This window comes from Leptodactylus fuscus, chromosome 8, assembly GCF_031893055.1.
Source record: "Leptodactylus fuscus isolate aLepFus1 chromosome 8, aLepFus1.hap2, whole genome shotgun sequence".
In the NCBI taxonomy this organism is placed as follows: Eukaryota; Metazoa; Chordata; class Amphibia; order Anura; family Leptodactylidae; genus Leptodactylus; species Leptodactylus fuscus.
In genome coordinates this window covers 20,603,159-20,623,635 of record NC_134272.1, presented here as the reverse complement: position 1 = coordinate 20,623,635, position 20,477 = coordinate 20,603,159, and the positions used below count along the sequence as shown (strand labels likewise).

The window sequence follows — 20,477 nt, the reverse complement described above, 5'->3', positions numbered from 1 at the left end:
AGAAATAATTTACATACCGGTAAAAAAACTATATTTCTGAGGAACGGCATGGCAGAGATCCCATCTAAAGGTAAGAGACGAATAACCTTTCTAAAGGCTATTCTGACATCCACAAAAAAAAGGTTTTAATGGTAGAATCCCTTTTAAATAGCACCAAACTACCTGCATTTCTTGCTCAGGAATGGTGAACTGTGGATGTCTTCAATGGGGCTAAAACTATAGAAGATGGCAAGCTATGGTGAATTTGGAAAGAGGTGGCCCTGAGCTGTACGGGATAGTGAGATTGACACCTGTGTGAGATGTATTACTGTGGGGGATATGATGAGCTGTGACATTGTGGGGTGCTCCTGTGTGCGCCATGCTAAAGGTACTGGACATTGGGAGTGTCTGGAGGTGCATGGGAGTTGAAGAATGGATGAATCTTTAATATCTGTTGGGTTTGCATGAGAGGCACAAACTCCTCCATTGGTGACACATGGGGGCATGACTGTGTGCTTTAGAAACACATTGGGAGCTGTGGAAAACTTTATGGGGTGCTCAGCGGGGGAGGGCTTGTAACACTATGGGGTGCTCAGCGGGGGAGGGCTTGTAACACTATGGGGTGCTCAGCGGGGGAGGGCTTGTAACACTATGGGGTGCTCAGCGGTGGAGGGCTTGTAACACTATGGGGTGCTCAGCGGGGGAGGGCTTGTAACACTATGGGGTGCTCAGCGGTGGAGGGCTTGTAACACTATGGGGTGCTCAGCGGGGGAGGGCTTGTAACACTATGGGGTGCTCAGCGGTGGAGGGCTTGTAACACTATGGGGTGCTCAGCGGGGGAGGGCTTGTAACACTTGGGGGTGCTCAGCGGGGGAGGGCTTGTAACACTATGGGGTGCTCAGCGGTGGAGGGCTTGTAACACTATGGGGTGCTCAGCGGTGGAGGGCTTGTAACACTATGGGGTGCTCAGCGGTGGAGGGCTTGTAACACTATGGGGTGCTCAGCGGGGGAGGGCTTGTAACACTATGGGGTGCTCAGCGGGGGAGGGCTTGTAACACTATGGGGTGCTCAGCGGTGGAGGGCTTGTAACACTATGGGGTGCTCAGCGGGGGAGGGCTTGTAACACTATGGGGTGCTCAGCGGGGGAGGGCTTGTAACACTATGGGGTGCTCAGCGGTGGAGTGCTTGTAACACTTGGGGGTGCTCAGCGGGGGAGGGCTTGTAACACTTGGGGGTGCTCAGCGGGGGAGGGCTTGTAACACTTGGGGGTGCACTAGAGATGCTGACTGCTTGTGGGGGGCTGCACAGTAAATATCTCCTCTGTAGGGATCTTCTATGGGAACAGTAACAATGAGGGTGTTTTGCACCAGTATGAATGGTGGGGTTTATCCCTGTTCCACCCATTTCAGTGTACGGGAGACAGCCACAGTACAGCAGTGCGAATACCAGGCCTCTGCTGTATGAAACCACCTCCGTATATCCAACACGGCAAACGGCCTACTAGAATATAGGAAGCAGCCATTGCTGTGTGAGGCGGCTATATACTAGCACTGCTGGCCGCTCTTTGTATGGAAGTGACGCATGCGCCGTTGAGCCAGGAGGCGTGTCTCCGTGTAGGATCCTGTACACGCCCCTTCTCAGTCTAGGCCCGGTGTCTGTGCCGTTATCGTGATACACGGTCTCCAGGCCCCCCCGCTGTGAGGTGACAGTTTCCAGGCCCCCTTCGACATCGTCTTTTCCCGCTGTCTCCACGGTCACGTGTTCCATTGCAATGGCCTCTACAGCGCAGCCAGAAATCTCCTCAGAGCTGGAGAAGAAAGAAGTCCTGGCGGCCGGGGAGGAGGCGGACAATAACCCCGAGGAGCCCGTGGACGGGGACGAAGACGGGGATGATGACGGAGGAGATGGAGACGAGGGGGACGTGGAGGAAGATGTGATCGTACAGATCGGGGCCACCTACTCGTGCAAGAGACAGGACGGGACCTACCGTGAGTAGTCACATCATCCATATATATATACTGTACGTGTATACACAGCCCATGTATATACAGTGTGTGACGTGCATAGAAGTATTCAGCTCTAATATATACATTACATCATGCAGTATATAATATATATGTATAGCTCTTCATATATACACCTCACACTGTATATAAAGGTATACAGCTCCTTATATATACACCTCACACACTGTATATACAGGTATACAGCCCCTCATATATACACCTCACACACTGTATATACAGGTACGTAGCCCCTCATATATACACCTCACACACTGTATATACAGGTACGTAGCCCCTCATATATACACCTCACACACTGTATATACAGGTAGTAGCCCCTCATATATACACCTCACACACTGTATATACAAGTATGCAGCCCCTCATATATACACCTCACACACTGTATATACAGGTACGTAGCCCCTCATATATACACCTCACACACTGTATATACAGGTATACAGCCCCTCATATATACACCTCACACACTGTATATACAGGTACGTAGCCCCTCATATATACACCTCACACACTGTATATACAGGTATACAGCCCCTCATATATACACCTCACACACTGTATATACAGGTATACAGCTCCTTATATATACACCTTACACACTGTATATACAGGTAGTAGCCCCTCATATATACACCTCACACACTGTATATACAGGTATACAGCCCCTCATATATACACCTCACACACTGTATATACAGCTCCTTATATATACACCTTACACACTGTATATACAGGTAGTAGCCCCTCATATATACACCTCACACACTGTATATACAGGTACGTAGCCCCTCATATATACACCTCATACACTGTATATACAGGTAATAGCCCTGTATCCTATTGAAGTGATTGGGAGCGGAGCTGCAGACACCACATCTATACGCTGTAATGGTGCACTTTGCTTTCATTCATTTGCATAGGAGCTGGATCAGATGATGGGTGTAGGGTCTGGGTGTTGGGCACCCACTTATCAAAAAGTAGGCTTGTTTACTATGGACAACCCCTTTAATTTATTACCGTCAAATGCTGGGGTACACATAGAATGTTTAGTGTAGGATTCCTATTATAAATCCATGTATAGATATAGATACACACACAGTGGGGGAAAGTGGGGTGCTATCAAACCCCAGTGTCTTCTACATTGGCGGTGATATCCCCTGTATCGGTAGCACATGTGCCTCTTACTCCTCTGGGTGTCCATGTTTGCTGCTTCTTCCTGACTTAGATCTCAGTCACTATTTATGGCAATGACCCTTACACCTTCTTACTGCACCCATAAAAATAGCAAGAGCAGTGTAAAAACACCAGATGTGGCAATTTTCGTTGCAAGCCCATCATTAAAATCTTTTTAACCCCTTCTATTCAGCTCCTTCACATATTTTCTCGATCACACGTAGGAATAGCCTTAAGAAAAGCCGTTCTTCTCCTACCTTTAGATGTCTTCTCTGCGCTGCTGTTCGGTAGAAATCCCAGTTTTTGTCTATATGCAAATGAGTTCTCTTGCAGCACTGGGGGCGCTCAAACAGCACCCAATGCTGCGAAAGAACTCTCCAACGCCGCCGCCATCTTCTGGAACGCCCTCTCCCTGCGTCTTCTTCTGTCCCGGGGTTTCAATCTTCTGGGCCTCAGGAAGATGGGCAGAAAAATGGCCGCTTACCCAATAAACTGTGTAAGCGGCTACAAGAAAATGGCCGCTTACTCAGTAAGTTGTATAAGTGGCCACAAGAAAATGGCCGCTAACACAGCTTAATGAGCAAGCGGCCATTTTCTTGTGACTGCTGGCATGTGCAGTAGACTCTGCCCGAGGCCTAGATTTTGAAACCCAGAATGGAATAAGACGCAGGGAGAGGGCGTTCCAGAAGAAGATGGAGGCGTCACTGGAGAGTTCTCTCGCAGCATTGGGGACGCTATTAGAGAACTTATTTGCATACTGAAGAAAACTGGGATTTCTACCAAACTGCGACACGGAGAAGACATCTAAAGGTAGGAGAAGAATAGTCTTTCTTAAGGCTATTGTTACGTGTCAGTCAGAAAAAATGGGTATCCAATGATAGGATCCCTTTAAATAAAGGGTTAATTCCAGAAAACTCTTGTAGGGAGATATTAAACCTCCCCAATGTATGTCGGACCCGATGCTCCTCATTCCTCTAACGCAGGTCGTTTTGACTCCTCTATTTCCTCTCCTTCAGTGGATCGTTCTATATTTCTTTCCCTCTTTTGATTTAATTTTTTCAGATGAGGCCGAAGTTGTGAAAACCCGGATGAATAAGCAGGCGGGCCGGGAGGAGTTCTTTGTCCATTATGTCGGCTGTAAGTAATGTTTTCAATGGTGGGTTTTGAAAGGGTTGTCGTAGAGTTGTCACCCACGGGTTAGATGCTCAATGTATGATCACCGTGGGGCTCCATAATATCTAGAATAGGGGTTCCCGGGAAATCCTGCCTTACTGTAGGCATTGAACGGAGCAGCAGGTACTCAAACTCCTCACTGTTGTCTGACAGGGCAGAGGAAAAGACACCCGAGGATAAATGGTGGGGGTCTGACACCCAATCCGACTGACTGGAAACAGCTCTACTCCTAGTAAGGCAAAAATGCTGTGGGTGGGGGTAAAAGTCCATTGCAGGAAAATCTTTTTTACCTCAGCATATATTCCTGTGAATTGAACAATTCCTGCAGCTCCTACTCCTCTGCTCTCGCCCGAAGGCAGCTCCAGCGGCTGTAGTGCACCCCATTACTAAAACCTTTATATTATTTCCACCTAGACTAAAGCTGTATTCACACGACCATGGTACAAAACAGCTGTGAAGAAGGGACCTTTTTCATGGCCGTTTTGCACCAGAGAGGTCACCGTTGTCACTTATTGAGGGATCCGTGAAAATAAGTAAAAATAGGACTTGGTGGCGTCATCAGACAGTAAAAACCGAACGCTGATGTGAGTAGCTGTATTCACCGGAATGGATTTTAATGTAGCTGTGTGATGGCTGACAAAAAGATGGCCGTCACACTGTCGTGTAAATATAGCTTACGGTCGGGAACTAATTTGAACGTGTGACCTGAAGAAACCATGGGTGTAATCTCGTGCTTTGTGAAAGAGTCACTAGTCACATTGTGCTATTGGCATTTGTAAACTAAAATCGAGGGTGAAAGTAAAACTGAAAGGTACATGTGGGTGTATAAATCTGAAATCCATGCTTGTGGCAGATGTAAAAATGTGTTAATACCATGTAGGTTTAATCTGCTAGACGTGAAGCAGATTTTGTACTGAAAATAGACAAAATTACAGACCCCCTAAATCGGAGTTAATGTGTGCTATATGCTGGTGATCATTTTGTTCTCCTTTTCTGTTACATCTGCGTTTGGGCCATTTCGTTCCCCTCTCCGTATGAAAAATGCGGAGAGAAAAGTCCTGCAAGCAGCCCTTTTCTCTCCTCATTTTTCATGTGGAAACCACATGGACCTCATTATAGTCTATGGGGTCTGTGGGTTTCCGAAGGTAACCGCTTTTTCGTATGCGGATTAGGTTTCCGTTTGGGGGTGGTCCCCATGCAGAGATGTGAACTGTGGCCTCAGCAGTATTGTTCTAGCAGAGCTACTAATTGGAGGAGGAAAGTTTTTTGACAACAGTTTAGTCCTCCCCGGTAGCTCCATTGTCACATCCTAGTCCGAGAACCCTACTTACAGCATTATTTATCTACGGTTAGTGGATAAATGCGAGCACTACGGCTGAGTTCACACAGAGTTTTTTGGTCAGAAATCTGCCTCAAAATCAGCCTCCCAATCAAACTTCTCTTAGATATCTTAGGGTATGTTCACACGGTTCTGCCATAAAATGTGCAAGCCCCCTGAATCTGCCTTCCATTGTTGTCATTGGGAGGCAGTGATCCATGCTTGTTTTTTCAGCGCTGAAAAAACAAAAAAAAATGCCCTGCCCCATCTTGCCAGCGTCAGAGGCAGAATAGCTACTGACACCTTGGTGGGTGGCCTCAGCCTCATCAACCCCAATGAGATGAGGCTAATTGGCACGGAAAATAGGACTGTGGGGTCGGTGGGCCAAATCTCCGATTACCGTATCTTCCCACAGTCTGACTCCTTCATAAATGGCTGACAACCATGGTCAGTCAGAAGCAGTGAAGATCCTCTAATTCGCTAAAATAAAATCGAATTATTCTTTTTTTGTCTGAAGCAAGAGCGGGTAAGTTTTTTTTTTTTTTTTTTTCCGACACCCACAATTGGCAACAACTCATACATAGCGCTGGTGTAAACCGCAGCTTCTTCTACTCAGCAGATTTTTCACAGCAGGTATTCGTCTGAGCAATTCTGACCCAAACCAAAATCACGATTAATTGACCATTTTACCTCAATCATGGTGGACGGTTATTTAGGCAACTTTGTTACATGCCACACAATTTTGGTTTGGATATTGTACAGTTAATGACGTATCCTTTAGCTAATGGCAGCGTGAAACAGGATGGTTGATGAAAATCACTGAAATAATCCATGTGAGGAACTTCACATTTATTAAAGGGATTCTACCATTAGAATCCCTTTTTCAGGTAAAATCACGTCGGAATAGCCTTAAGAAATGCTGTTCGTCCCCTACCTTTATATTTCTGCACTGCGCCGCCGTTCCATTGATGTACCATTTTTTCCCAGTACGCAAATGAGTCTCCAGACAGCACAGGAGGCGTCCCATGTGCTGCCTGCAGACTCTCCAGCGACGCCTCCATCTTATACAGCCACTCCTCTCTGCTGCGTCCTTCGTGTAGGCTTCTTCTGGTGAGCCTGCATTCGGAATCTAAATTCTGCACATGTTCAGTCAGCTTGGGCTTCAGGCAGAGCCGACCGCGCATGTCTGTTCAGCCATTTTACTGTGGCCGCTTACAGGAGCTTACTGGTCCTGTAAGCAGCCGCAGTAAAATGACCAAACAGACATGTACAGTCAGCACTGCCCCATGGCAGAGCCGAATGCGCATGCGCGGGAGTTAGATTCCGAACATAGGCTCGCCGGAAGAAGCCTACATGTAGGACGCAGCAGAGAGGCGCGGCTGTAGAAGATGGAGGCGTCACTGGAGAGTCTTCAGGCAGCACAGGGGATGACCCCTGTGCGGTTGGCAGACTCATTTGCATACTGGGAAAAACCGGTATATCAACGGAACGGCAGCACGGAGCAGAAATATAAAGGTAGGGGACGAATAGCCTTTCTTAAGGCTATTCCAACATATTACCTGAAAGGGGATTCTAATGATAGAATTCCTTTAATTGAGTTGTCTGTCGATTAATTGGCCAGCCTTACCTGTGGGTGTGTAGCTAAGGGCTTATTCACACAACTCTGATGTGAAAAACTGATGAAACGTTCTGTTCTTCACTTTTTTTTCATTGTTGATCCACACTGCACCCATTTCCACAGATAATAGACTTTAGTCTATTTACTGATCTATGAATTGGTCAAAAAATGGGTCACACCTTTTATTTTTTGGCAGTATGTGGACCCTGTTTCACACGTAGCACAAGCTGCCGCAACATCCTCTGTATATGGGACATTCTGTATAAAGCCATGAATAATAGTAATAGTCTACTAGTGGCAAACAGGAGGTGCAGATGATCCCATAATGTAAGGAGTGGGATACTGTGTGAAGGACATGACGATGTAATGGTCGCACAGGTAATATTCATTGTATTAGCCAGTACATGTGGGAATTTTATTTTTTTTTTCTTTTGTCCTGTTGCATTGAATTTGGTTCATTCTGGTCGTATAGTCTGTATACCCCCTGGTGAGAAGGCTATCTCTAGGCAGAGGTGTCACCCTATGATGGAGAGATTTTGTTCTGATTGTAGTTGGTTTCATACATATTCATTTGGATCTCATGGGTTTGTTTTTTTTTTAATTTTTATGATTTTCATTTTCCAAGTGTTGCATTTTGCAAATGAGTTCTTTATTGTACCCCGTGGCACATCGTCTGTCCCTGGCGACTGACTCGGTAAGTGTCAAGCTTAAAGAAGATCCCACCACTGTTTTCACCTGACTATATGAGCTCGCTTATTTCCGCAGTGAACCGTCGCCAGAACGAATGGGTGGACAAAACCCGTCTGGTGATTCCCAAACCAGTGAAAGAGGAGCAAGTGGATAACAGCACAGACCCCGAAACAACCGAAGATGGGAAATCTCCTCTAAAACGAAAAAGCGATGATGGCGCACCTGAAGCTAAGGTAATGCGGCGTTCAGTCCTCCCAGTCTACTTTGCCAGCTCTCGCCGCAGTGTCTGATATTTTATTTTTGCTGGCGGAGTAGCCATATTTACCCCTCCGTTGATCAGATCCTGATTAGTTACATTATTATATTTTGTTAGATTTTAGAATTTTTCTAAATGTAATAAAATATTCAATGGATTAAAGAGGAAATGAACATTACAAATCTAAAGGCTTCGAGATAAGGCCTTCTCTGCTGACAGGTCTTTTCCTTAAAGGGCCCGTTCACATGGCGGAATCCGGATTCTGCCTAAAAATCAGATCAAAGTAGGACGCTGAAAAAAATAAGCATCCTGCTGGATCTGGCCACCGATTCCATGGCTGAGTCAGACTCCCCAGAGATCAGGTCCATTTATCTGAGCCTGATCAGTGGTGGAAAGCGAAGCTCAAGTGTCCTCCTGGAAGATGAAAAATGTCTCGGTCCAAGATGAATGTAAGCACGCTTCTGATCTCACAGGATGGCACTCTAGTGTGAAAGATCTGTAATTTGTGAGCAGTAAAATCAATGGAAAATTCTATTTCTCAAGCACAAGATACAGGGTTTGGGGTTTTTTTTGTATGAAGTGAATTTTAATATCCACAGCATACCAATTTTTTGGTTTTTTTTCCAAAATACATGAAATCTGCATGATTTTCAGTGCAGATTTTCTGCCTGTCCCTTACATATACAGCCATGGAGCCCTTTAAAGTTTGTTGTGGGTTAAATTTCCTCTTTAATGCTGAACAAAACTCCTCAGGATGTTCTGATGTCGGAGGTTTCTCTGCGGAGGACAATTTTTCCATAATTTTTTTTTTATCCAATGCTTTGCTATCCGGCACGTTGTCATTTCTGTATTGCCTGGCAGAGGCTTCATCCTTATTGTACGGCGCAGACTGTGTCACTGTGTAACCTTGTGAAATAAAGATGAATTACCTGTTGTATGTCCTGATTGATTTCTACAAGACTCTCCCTTCTGCAGTCGCTTTTTATTAGCTGACACTGTCTTTTCCTTGAGTCATGTGATCTGGACGGTTTTGTTATGTGCATTCAGTTTTTATTTTGGGCCACAGGATATCCGTTTACTCAGATTCTGGGTGATATTTTTTTATTGGCAACCCCTCACTCAACCAGGAAAAAAAAATTTTTTTTTTCTTTTGCTTTTCTCTTTACATTTCGGTAAGTCATCCAAAAAAAAAAAAGTTTAACAACAAAATAAATGGAATTTCCTTATTCAGATATATATTTTTTGCTTCTTTTTCGGCGATGAAATACATTAAGATCTGGACAGTTTTATACCTTTTGTGTAGCCTAAAGTTCTATTTGCATGAACAGGTTAAATGGCCGTGTGACATTTTTTTTTTTTTTTTTTTTTTTTTTTGTCACCCAGCTGCATTAAAATTGGTTCATGTGAGTGGGACTGGTCACATGACTGATTTTTTTTTTTTTTTAACTTCTATTTTGTGAATTTGACCACTTTCTTTATGCTTTCACGGATTCCTCAACAGAGACAAATCTTTGCGGAATCTGTTAAAACAGCTGCCCCATGGCAGCAACACCGCCATGAAAAATGTCCCTTTTCCATGGCCTTTTGCCCGACAGTCATCTAAATAGAGCCACAGTCTCAGGCACACTTTTGGTTGCCACACAAGGTACTTTGCTTGGCCAAAAATGGTGGACTTTGCTCATATGGATCTCTCATACTTTCACAAAGCATCAGCAGTGTTTGCCATATTGTGCTGATCCTGAACAGTTTCGCTTTCATTTTGGTTTCTTCCTTTCTAAACTGACTCCTGATTGGCCAGTTTAGTTGTTGATCATGATGGTGGGATTGATAGAGCAGCCACAGGGCTGCCAATCTTTTATGGCTAACATTAGTATCAGCAGATATTCTTTTAAGGCCAGAGACGCACTTTGAGGGGTGTTTTTTTTTGTTTGTTTGTTTTGGGTTTTTTTTATTTATTTATTTTTTTAGCCAAAGCCAGGATTGGATTTGAAAAGAATAGATAATATAAAAGAAGGACTTCAACTTTTTCTTCCTCCTAAATACACTCCTGCTTTGGCTTAAAATGCGGCAAAATCTGCCCCCCCCAAAAAAAAGCAAGTAAACCTCAGGGCATCTCCAGCTCCTGGCACCATCTGACTTGGTGCTACAGCATGGAGGAGCCGTATTCTTTTTCTGTTGTTTGGTAATAAACAGAATGGATAATGCGTGCACAAGTCTAATAGGGCCGGGACCCCACGTGGCGTAAACACCGCGGTTTGGTCACAGGGGAAACGCTGCGGCAAAAACCGCTGCGTTTACAGGCACTGCAAAGTGGATAGGAGTCTAGCAAATCCCTTCCACACATTGCAGAAAAATGCACGCAACGGAAATGCTGCGATTTCTAAAACTGTTGCAGTTTTGGAAATCGCATCATGTCAATTATACCTACGGAAACACTGGTGGTTTTCCTATAGGTATAATGGAAGCAGAAGGTCTGCAGAGGAATCCGTGCACTGCCGCCGCGGTTTTTCCCGCAGTGTTTTTTTACATGGGCTTTAGCCTAACTCTTAACCAGCTTTACCAGTGTCACTTGTGGATTATCATACATGTACATTTATATGTTACTGCGTTATTTGTGGCCGTGACCCTTTGTTTTCCTTTTAGCTGTAAGATTAAGGTTATAGAAAGACTGTCGGTTTATGCCATATGATGCTCATTTTATTTTAATTTTTTTCCAGTTTTATTTTTATTTTTTCCCTTCATCTACTAATATTGGAAATGGTGAAATTTGCACGTTATAGAGGGTGGTGGCAAAGCGCAGCCTGTTATATTGTAGTACATGTTGAATGGAATCACTTCAGCCAGCGTTCACTGGACAGTCATGAGATCATTGGCCACCGTATGCAGGTGGTGTTTTGCCCACGTGTGGCAACCATGGTGTTAGGACACAGCCATACACCTAGTTTTTAATTTTTTCAATACAGAGGTTATTTAATATAAGGTATCGAGGGCCTATCCTTTGCATAGGTCATTAATATCAGATCTGTAGGGGTAATACACCCCACACGCTCACCCGTCAGCTGTTCTCAGCAGTGAACTGGAAGCAGATGGCTCAGTACACGGCGTAGCAGTTGCCCTGGGCTATGGCAGCTCTGCTCCCTTTCAAGTGAACTGGAGTTGAGGCCACAGCACATTGTGGTGCTACACAGTGTACAGAGCTATCTGCTTTTGACTCCATACACTTTATTCCGAACAGCTGATGGGTTGGGGGAGCCTTGTGTGAAATCCCCATTAAACTGATATAGGTGACCTATCAATTTAGATCATCAGTATCTGAATCCCTTTAATAATCAGGGGTTATAATGGAACAGCACAAAAACTTAAGATAAAGGCCATTGTTGACTTCACACTCCAAGAACACTCCTGCCTTACCTCCAATTATTCTCTTGTTTTCTTTTTAGAAAGTGAAGGTCGAAGTTGAAATGGCTCCATCAACCAACTCAATGATGGCATCTGGGGACTTTGCTGAAGAACTGACTTGCCTTTTATGCAACGAGCTCTTCAAGGACCCCGTCATGGTGGAGTGCGGCCATAACTTCTGTCGTAATTGCATTGACAAGGCCTGGAATGGCCAGGAGTCCTTCACCTGCCCTGACTGTAAGGAAGTCATCACTGACAAGAGGTATACCACCAATAGAGCCCTGGCGAACCTGGTGAAGAAGACTGTTGGTGCAAGTGCCGTCCTGACCCCGGCTAAACCTGCTGAGAAGCCTAAACCAGCGGAGAACTGTCCTGAGCACGATGAGAGGCTGAAGCTGTACTGTAAAGATGATGGGACCCTGAGCTGTGTCATCTGTCGGGACTCCCTCAAACACGCAAGTCACAACTTCCTGCCAATCCTGGATGCAGTGGAAGTGTACAAGGTAAGTTGTGAGGTACACTTTTTAGATATTTGTAGCTGCAGACCTTAAAGTTTACGTCCAACTGTTCACTTTGTTCCAGCCGGGTTAAGTATGTCACCAGGAGACCAAGTCTGGTGTTTGAGCTGTTTTATAATCTATGATATCTTGTGCTATGGCAGTGCAGCGTAACGAATTTCCGTAATCATACCACCAAGTCCTGTATGGCGGGGTAATGGTGTATTCTCTCCTTACGGTACAGTCTCTGGTGTTTGCTCTGCCTTCCTCTCCCTGCTCTGCAGAGTGGTGATACAGCACTACAAAACTAAAGGTCTTAACAAATCAAATAAAAATATATTTAATATAAAAATGGTACGCCTCCTCACTGATCCCTGCGCTAGTCCGGTTCTGACTGTTCCCTGCTCCCGAATGGCCTCCAGAAGTGCCCATTAAGGTGATCACTTACTGCAGCGGTGGTCTGTTTCAGTCAGTGGTTGGTTGAGTAAGACCCCCCTGGCATATTTATTTTGATTGGCTGTTATATCTATAATTAAAATCCTAGAATATCTCTTTAAAGGGATCCTATCAGTAAAATGCAATTTTTTTGACTAACACGTAGGAATAGCCTCAAAGGGGTTGTCCCATCACAAGGATCCTATCTATACTGCTTGTTAATGTGGATGTAAGACTTTTCCTAAATACACTGCTTCAGCAAAACTGCTTTGTTTGTCCACTATCTTACTTTATTCAATTCATTGTTGACACAGCCCTTGACTTATCTGCTCAAAAGTCAAGTGATGTATCTGCCTGCTCTCAGGGGGGAGGGAGGAGGGGCTAAGTGCACGGGAACGAGCCTGTGTCTCGAGCTATTCCTGTGTCTACACCATGTGACCTAGCTTCCTGCACTCAGATAGGGGAGAGGAGCTGCTTTCATTTCTGAACTCGTCTTCTGTTCTCCCAGTTATCAGGCTAGCTAATTCAATTGTGTTCATTATGGCAGAGACAGGCAGTCTCTGTATGTAACACAGAATGGAGTTGCTCCTGCCTGTACTTCATAGTCCAATATTGTGCATATAGTGTTTAAGGACCTTTGATGACATCACAGGCTCTTCAGCCGCCCCATAGGATCATGCTATGCGTTGGGCAGAGCTACACATTAGTTTTGGGGCGGAGCTAAACGGCAGGTTGCATGTGAAACCCCGCCCACCAAATGATGCAAGAAACCAAGAAGAAAGACGATTTTACAGCAGTGAAGACTGGTGAGTATGCGACGTGGGAATACCCCTTTAAGAAAGGCTATTCTTCTCCTACCTTTAGATGTCTTCTCCGTGCCTCCGTTCGGTAATAATCCTGTTTTTTTTTCGATATGAAAATGAGTTCTCTCGCTGCACTGGGGGCGGTCCCCAATACTCCGAGAGAACTCTCCAGCAACGCCTCTATCTTCTTCTGGAATGGCCTCTTCAAGCATCTTCTTCCAGTGCTGGGGGGTCACACTTCTACGCATGCGCAAGTTGGCTCTGCCATTGGGCTTCGGGCAGAGCCGACTGCACATGCGGACGGCCATTTTTTTGTGGCCGCTTACACGAGCATGCACAGTAAGCGGCCGCCCGCATGTGCGGTCGCCTCTGCCCGAGGCCTAGAAGTTTGACCCCCAGCGCCGGAAGAAGACGCGTGAAGAGGCCACTCCTGAAGAAGATGGAGGCGGTGCTGGAGATTTCTCTAGCAGCATTGGGGACTCACCCAGTGCTGTTTGATCGCTGGAGACCGTCTCAGTGCTGCGAGAGAATTCATTTGCATACTGAAATAAATGGGGATATCTTCCGAACGGCAGCACGGAGAAGACCTCTAAAGGTAGGAGAAGAATAGCCTTTCTTAAGGTTATTACTACGTGTTAGTCAGAAAAAAATTGCATTTTAATGATAGGATCCCCTTAATATACTGTGATACGTGTAAACATATTTGCAAAGTTGGTTTACAATACATGAAGACATTTATAAAATGAAAATGGTTAAAGCTAAAGTGGAGATCTTTATGATATTGCTTCATCTCCAGACAGAGCTGTCGGCCATTGTGGCTCCATTAGAAGAAGCCCTCAAGGTGACTGAACAGCTGACCAGCCAACAGAGCGAGAAGGTTGAGCAGCACAAGGTGAGTGTTCGTGTCCTATGGTCAGTAGGAGCAGAATGTAGAGCTATGGTACAAGCTATGGTTCTGTCTCCATGTTTGGTGGACAGATGATATCCTTAGCGTTTCCTTGTTTTTATTCCTTGTCTCAGAGCAATGTGTCGGAGTCCAGGCAGCACATCGAGTCAGAGTTTGAAAAGTTGCGTACGTTCTTGAAGGAGCGAGAGGAGAGTCTTCTGGAGCAGCTTCAGGAACAGGGAGAAAACCTGCTGAAAGAAATGGAGATCAACATGGTGAAGCTGCAAGAAAACCAGGACAGCATAAAACAGACCATCACTATGGCCAACGAGAGGATGAACGATGATGACTCCATCTCCTTCCTCACAGTAAGGACTGCTCCAGTCCGGTACATTTTTTGCGCATGGTTTATGGTGTTGATTCTTTGTCTACTTGCTTTAGTCTTACTAATGACTTCTTTTTTTTTTTCTCCCTCTAGGGCATCAAGTCATTCATTGATAAGTAAGTGTCCGTCACATCTGTATCACTAAGAATTCTGTTACTGAGACGTTAGACTGACTTGTGCTTTATACCTTATTATCCAGGTGCCAGGAGCAGCAGAAGGATGTCATGGTAGCTGGAAACACCCTTCTGTCCAAGGATCTGTGTCGAGGAACATTTAATGGACCCATTCAGTACTCGCTTTGGAAGCAGATGAAATCTTTTATCGTGCCATGTAAGTACTGAACACTAGAGATGAGCGAGTACTATTCGAAACAGCCGTTTCAAATAGCACGCACCCATAGGAATGAATGGAAGCGTCCATTCATTCCTATGGGTGCGTGCTATTCGAAACGGGAGTTTCGAATAGTACTCGCTCATCTCTACTGAACACCTATGGTATGGTTTTAACCCCTTTATGCTCTGCATCGGACATTCCATGTCAAGTGAAACAATGATTTTTGCCTCTATATTTTTAATACTTTTAAGATTTTGTTACTTGGTAATAGTGTCAGAGAATGCAAAATGTTCTAAAAAAAAAAATTAAATAGATTTTCAAAGTTCGGAAAAAGTGCGAATTTTGGTGTTGCCTGCCTTTATATTTCTTTTCATAACACGGGCTAGAAAAAAGATAGAAAAACAAAATAACCACCATTCTACTCAGAACTGTACAGGCGTTCGCCAGATATGTTACTGGAGTATCTTTGTTAATATTTTACCCATATTTTACTATATTTTATTATGTTACAGCTTAGAAGTAGGAAAGGACAGAGGAGAAAGCTTTGATAGGGCTCAACCTGAGAATGAACAGGGGTAGACAGTGAATGCAGAGCAGATGACAGGCCGGCAGTTCTGATAGTCATGTGAAGTATCTGCCCACCGTATCTGACCATGCCTGGACATGTTCAATCTTGAACAAACAGAAGTCTCTACACAGGCACCAAGGGAGTCGGTAGGCTACAATATTGGTGTGTGTGTTTAAAGATTGAGTAAATTAATATTAGTAGTTTAATGATTTTCTTATTAAAGGGATCCTATCATTGAATACCCTTTTTTTTCTAACTAACATGTAGGAATAGCCTTAAGAAAGGCTATTCTTCTCCTACCTTTTAGATGTCTTCTCTGCGCTGCTGTTCAGTAGAAATCCCAGTTTTCTTCGGTATGCAAATGAGTTCTCTCGCAGCACTGGGGGCGGTCCCCAGCGCTCAAACAGCACTGGGGGTGTCCTCAATGGTGCGAAAAAAATGTCCAGCGGCACCTCTATCTTCTTCTGGAACACCCTCTCCCTGTGTTTTCTTCCGTTCTGGGTTTCAATCCTCTAGGCATGCGCAGTCGGCTCTGCCATCGGGCCTCAGGCAGAGCCAAGTGCGCATGCCCATGGCCACAAGAAAATGGCCGCTTACACAGCTTACTGTGTAAGCGGCTATTTTCTTGTGGCCGCAGACAGACGCAGTCGGCTCTGCCTTAGGCCCGATGGCAGAGACGACTGCACATGCCTAGGAGATTGAAACCCAGGACGGAAGAAGACACAGAGAGAGGGCGTTTCAGAAGCAAATGGAGGCGGCGCTGGAGAGTTCTCTCGCAGCATTGGGGGACGCTCTAAAGGCAGGAGAAGAATAGCCTTTCCTAAGGCTATTCCTACATGTTGTTCAGAAAAAAAGAATATCCAATGATAGCATCCCTTTAAGGGCAAATACACAGCGCTATTCTGAGTGATCATCGTTCAGAAACCCCCCCCCCCCCCATTGATTTCAATGGGGTTAAACACATGCAGTGTTTTTTGAAGCACCCACAGAGTAAGTAAATCACTGCTTGCACTACTTTTTGATCGCTGCAATAAACACAGAATTTATCACTATCTACGTAAAAAAGCTGCCATCGTTTTCACTAGCGATTAAAACAAACTAATGCAGATATAGTGAAAACTCGTTAGAAAAATTCTGCCAAAACCGCAGCGTTTATCCACAGACAGAAAAATCTGTGTATGCGCTAGCCCCAATACTCACTTGATAGTAACGCAGTTATAGCTCAAGTGTACTATAAATCTTTATTTTTATTACCCATCTTCCTTTCTTAATAGTAACTCTCTTTTTCTCACACAGCAATGGCTGCTACTTTTCAAGGAACAGCATTTTATAATATAAGCTGTTGCAATCCTTTTGAAAAAACTGGACACACAACAAGAAAAAATCTTAGGCCGGTACAAGATTGGATGCTATATATAAATCCATCAGTCAAGGCAGGCATGAAAATTTGCGACAGTTGTAGAAAGCAACTTGCAAAAGAGAAAAATACTCTGCAGGGAGAAAATTTCGAACAACCTGTTACTTCCAATCTAGAGGATTATATAAGTCCTGATTTAACAATAGAGTGTGTAAATAAATCACTTTCTAACGTCGAAGAATCGCCCATTGAAAAAAAAATGCATTATCCAGATTATTGCCAAAAAAAATTAGAAAAAGTTACAAAAAAATTGACGAATGAGTTGGGAGGTGAAGGAAAAAATGACACTGATTCAGAGATCATTCCTCAGCTTAAAGATAAATTGACTAACATACTTGATACTGACTACACTACCGAAGAGTTGGACATGCAAAAGAATAGAAAATGAATTTACCGTTAGCAATAGAATGGCTAGAAAAGCCAAATCTCTGGTTGAACAAAAAGATTTTGTGTCTTGTCCTGATCCTAAACCAGGCAAAACATTAGATGAAGCTATAGTGGGTAAAGTGAAAGATTTTTACAATAGTGATGAAGTGAGCCGAATTATCCCTGGCAAGAAAGATTGTGTGTCTTGGAAAGTGAACGGTAAGAAAACTCATGTCCAGCAGAGGCTTGTTCCTACCAATTTGAAGGAAACCCATGAACGTTTTAAAGAAAAAGAAAATCCCACTTCTGCCAAAATTTGCTGAACTGCGACCGAAGAATTGTGTCCTGGCCGGTGGTAGTGGTTCACACTCAGTCTGCGTATGTACAGCACACCAAAGCACTAAGCTCAATATTGAAGGGGAGTAAAGCTGTAAGATATTCAGATTGGGGAGTCCAATAAAGTATGTCTGTCTCAAATATTGTGTCCAGAAAAGAGTTGGAGTTGTAACCTCAATAGCTTCAAAAAATGTCCTTCAGTATTGGCTCTCAAAGAAAAAATAGGAAATCATTTTGAAGAGACTATGGTAGATAACATAGCTTATAGACAGTGGATATCTATTAAAAGTGCAGAAGATTTTCTAGAATGTTTTTGTGATCAACTAATAGTCCTTAAGAAACACTCATTTTATTTTTTTTTCTTTGCTTGACAGTTGAGACTGTTTAGAAAATCCCACTTGAGGATACACAGCTTTTTTCGTTTGGTTTGTTCAATGCGTTCAGGTTGAAAATGCTGAACAAGTTGTGTCTTGATGATAAGATGTATTTATTCTGGCACTTACGGCATTTGTTTTTTTGTGTTTCTTTATTGTTGCATATAACTGTTGAATTCATTAAGTTGTAATTTGAAAAGAAAAAAGGAAGAAACTCGCACAAACATAAAATCAGATGATTCGAGGCTTATTAAAAAAAATTGGTCCCAAGTTGAATCCTGTACAAATCTAACCCAGAACACAAGTAACATGCATTTTTTTCCACAATTTTAAAACATCCGTTTTTTTCACAATTGCACATCAAAATTTTGAAATTGATTTCTCCAAAACAAAATGTAAGTCTTGTGACATATCAAATGAAAGCCGATACTGTTCTGAGAAAAATGATGCTTCTCCCACCTCGTTATCTTAATCCTAGCCTAAGATATGATAAAAAATGTAGTCATACCAGAATAAAATTCGCACTTTGAAAACTAAGAATCTGCAAAACATTAATTGATGAAAAAAATTAAAAACTTTTCATTTGTAATTAACTAAAGTTGTACTTCATAAATAAAAAAAAATCTAAAGCAGTCAGGTGAAAAAAATATTCATATTTAGATTACTTGATATGGAATGACATAAAATAATATAAATGTATATATATTTGTTGTTTTCTTATTGTTTCTTTACAGACTTGTCCCCTATGATGCTAGACCCTTCAACAGCGCACCCTAACTTAATCCTGTCTGATGGACTGACCAGTGTTAAGTATGGAGACACCAAGCTCCCACTGCCCGACAACCCAAAACGCTTCAGCCAGTGCATCCTGGTCCTGGGTTCTCAGGGCTTTGATTCTGGCCGCCATTACTGGGAGGTGGATGTGGGAGACAAAACCGCCTGGGATGTTGGCATGGCCAGTGAGTCCAGCAACCGCAAGGGTAAGATCAAACTGAATCCAAAGAATGGCTACTGGGCCATCTGGCTGAGGAATGGCAATGCCTACAAGGCTCTGGAGTCTCCATCCAAATCCTTGATCCTAAACTGTAAGCCCAAAAGAATTGGTGTGTATGTAGATTATGAGGGAGGTCAGATCTCTTTCTACAACGCTGATGACATGTCTGCTATCTACACATTTAGGGCCAAATTCACTGAAAAGCTGTATCCCTACTTGTCCCCGTTTCTGCATGACTCCGGCCGCAACGCTGATCCTCTGCGCCTTGTACATAACTGAGCGTTCAGGTTGTCATGCTGGGTGAGAGATGGCGTCCATTCCTGCACTGGTTTTAGTCGTACTGGGTTTTCATTCCTGATGCCCATATTGTTGGTTCAGTTCCATTTCTTGTTAGATGTAATTGTTAGATTCATGAGACTGTGATTTTACATTTCTTTTGGTTTGTACGTTTAAATAAATTCATCATATGACCCATGACCATTGTTCTTTAATATGTTCGGAATCACGAAGGGCAATTTCTGCTGAAGCGGAGAAATTAAAGGGGTTTTTTGCATGTACCAGAAAGACCCCGAAAAATACAGCTGGCTCAACCCCCTTATCCAGGACCATCCTGGTGGACATTTTTTCAAAAGTGTAAGTTTACGACACAATTAGGAAACAAAAAAAAAGTCTGAATATGGTGACAATTTTCTTGCACATAGTATAGCAAGTTTAAAATGGTGTAAACTTAGTTGAAGAATCAAGAGACTGAATATTGCTGCATGGGCAATGGAAAAAGTTATTTTTTTTATTTTTGGGGGGGCACATCAGAAAGTGAGCAAATTATAAATAGGATTAAAATTATGAATGGGATTAATAGCCTTAGACTATTAATTAGTGGGAGCTACCAAATTGCCCATAGATTTGGCCTTCCTGGCAACAAAATTTCTGAACGAGCGCTGATCGGCTACAAAATGCTTGTTCAGCACCGGCCTGACTACACAGGCTGATGCAGGGAGTGTCCATATTGACACGACCATGTGCTGCTGACGGATTATGACTTCTTTTTTTTTTTTTTTTTTTAACTTTACTCTGGGGGCAGATCACAATCGCCTTATTTTGCTGGAGCTGCCGTGCTTATTATCCATTCCTCCTTCAAAACGCTTATCTCGGATTTTCAATAGGGCGAATAGTACCGGAGTAGCCAGTACTGGCACGAACCTACCTGCCACGCCGGGTCTTTTGGGATACAGGGTCGTACGACCACTCTTTGGAAAGCCCTAGATCTCTACTTTCCAATGAAACCAGTAACGAGTCAATAGGACGTACTTAGGCTGAGCTTCGTCTCCCAGAAGAGAAGTATCTTCAAATCTTTCAATGGTCGTGGAATAGGCCCACTTTGGGAGGCTGCAGCTCCTCAAAATAAGGTCCGAAAACCCATTCAGCTGATGACAGACAATGAGTCCCA

The 20,477-nt window shown here is 43.6% G+C and overlaps 1 protein-coding gene across 1 annotated transcript; it reads left to right on the top strand.

The window, feature by feature from the left end:
* The first annotated feature begins 1,599 nt into the window (after window positions 1–1,599).
* LOC142217555 (nuclear factor 7, brain-like) lies at window positions 1,600–19,480 on the top strand. Its single transcript, XM_075285844.1, has 9 exons — window positions 1,600–1,967; window positions 4,245–4,319; window positions 8,057–8,214; window positions 11,678–12,139; window positions 14,168–14,263; window positions 14,392–14,625; window positions 14,736–14,758; window positions 14,842–14,972; window positions 18,771–19,480. The coding sequence occupies exons 1-9, from the start codon at window positions 1,751–1,753 to the stop codon at window positions 19,307–19,309; spliced, it is 1,935 nt and encodes a 644-aa protein (XP_075141945.1). The 5' UTR covers window positions 1,600–1,750; the 3' UTR covers window positions 19,310–19,480.
* The last annotated feature ends 997 nt before the right edge of the window (window positions 19,481–20,477 follow it).

What these genes read in the sequence shown, in the direction of transcription:
- LOC142217555 (XM_075285844.1), top strand. Translation starts at nt 1,751, where the DNA reads ATGGCCTCTACAGCGCAGCCAGAAATCTCCTCAGAGCTGGAGAAGAAA. An exon ending in CTTTGTCCATTATGTCGGCT is followed by an intron (nt 4,320 to 8,056) that starts GTAAGTAATGTT and finishes TTATTTCCGCAG; the next exon opens with TGAACCGTCGCCAGAACGAA. An exon ending in ATGGCGCACCTGAAGCTAAG is followed by an intron (nt 8,215 to 11,677) that starts GTAATGCGGCGT and finishes TTTTCTTTTTAG; the next exon opens with AAAGTGAAGGTCGAAGTTGA.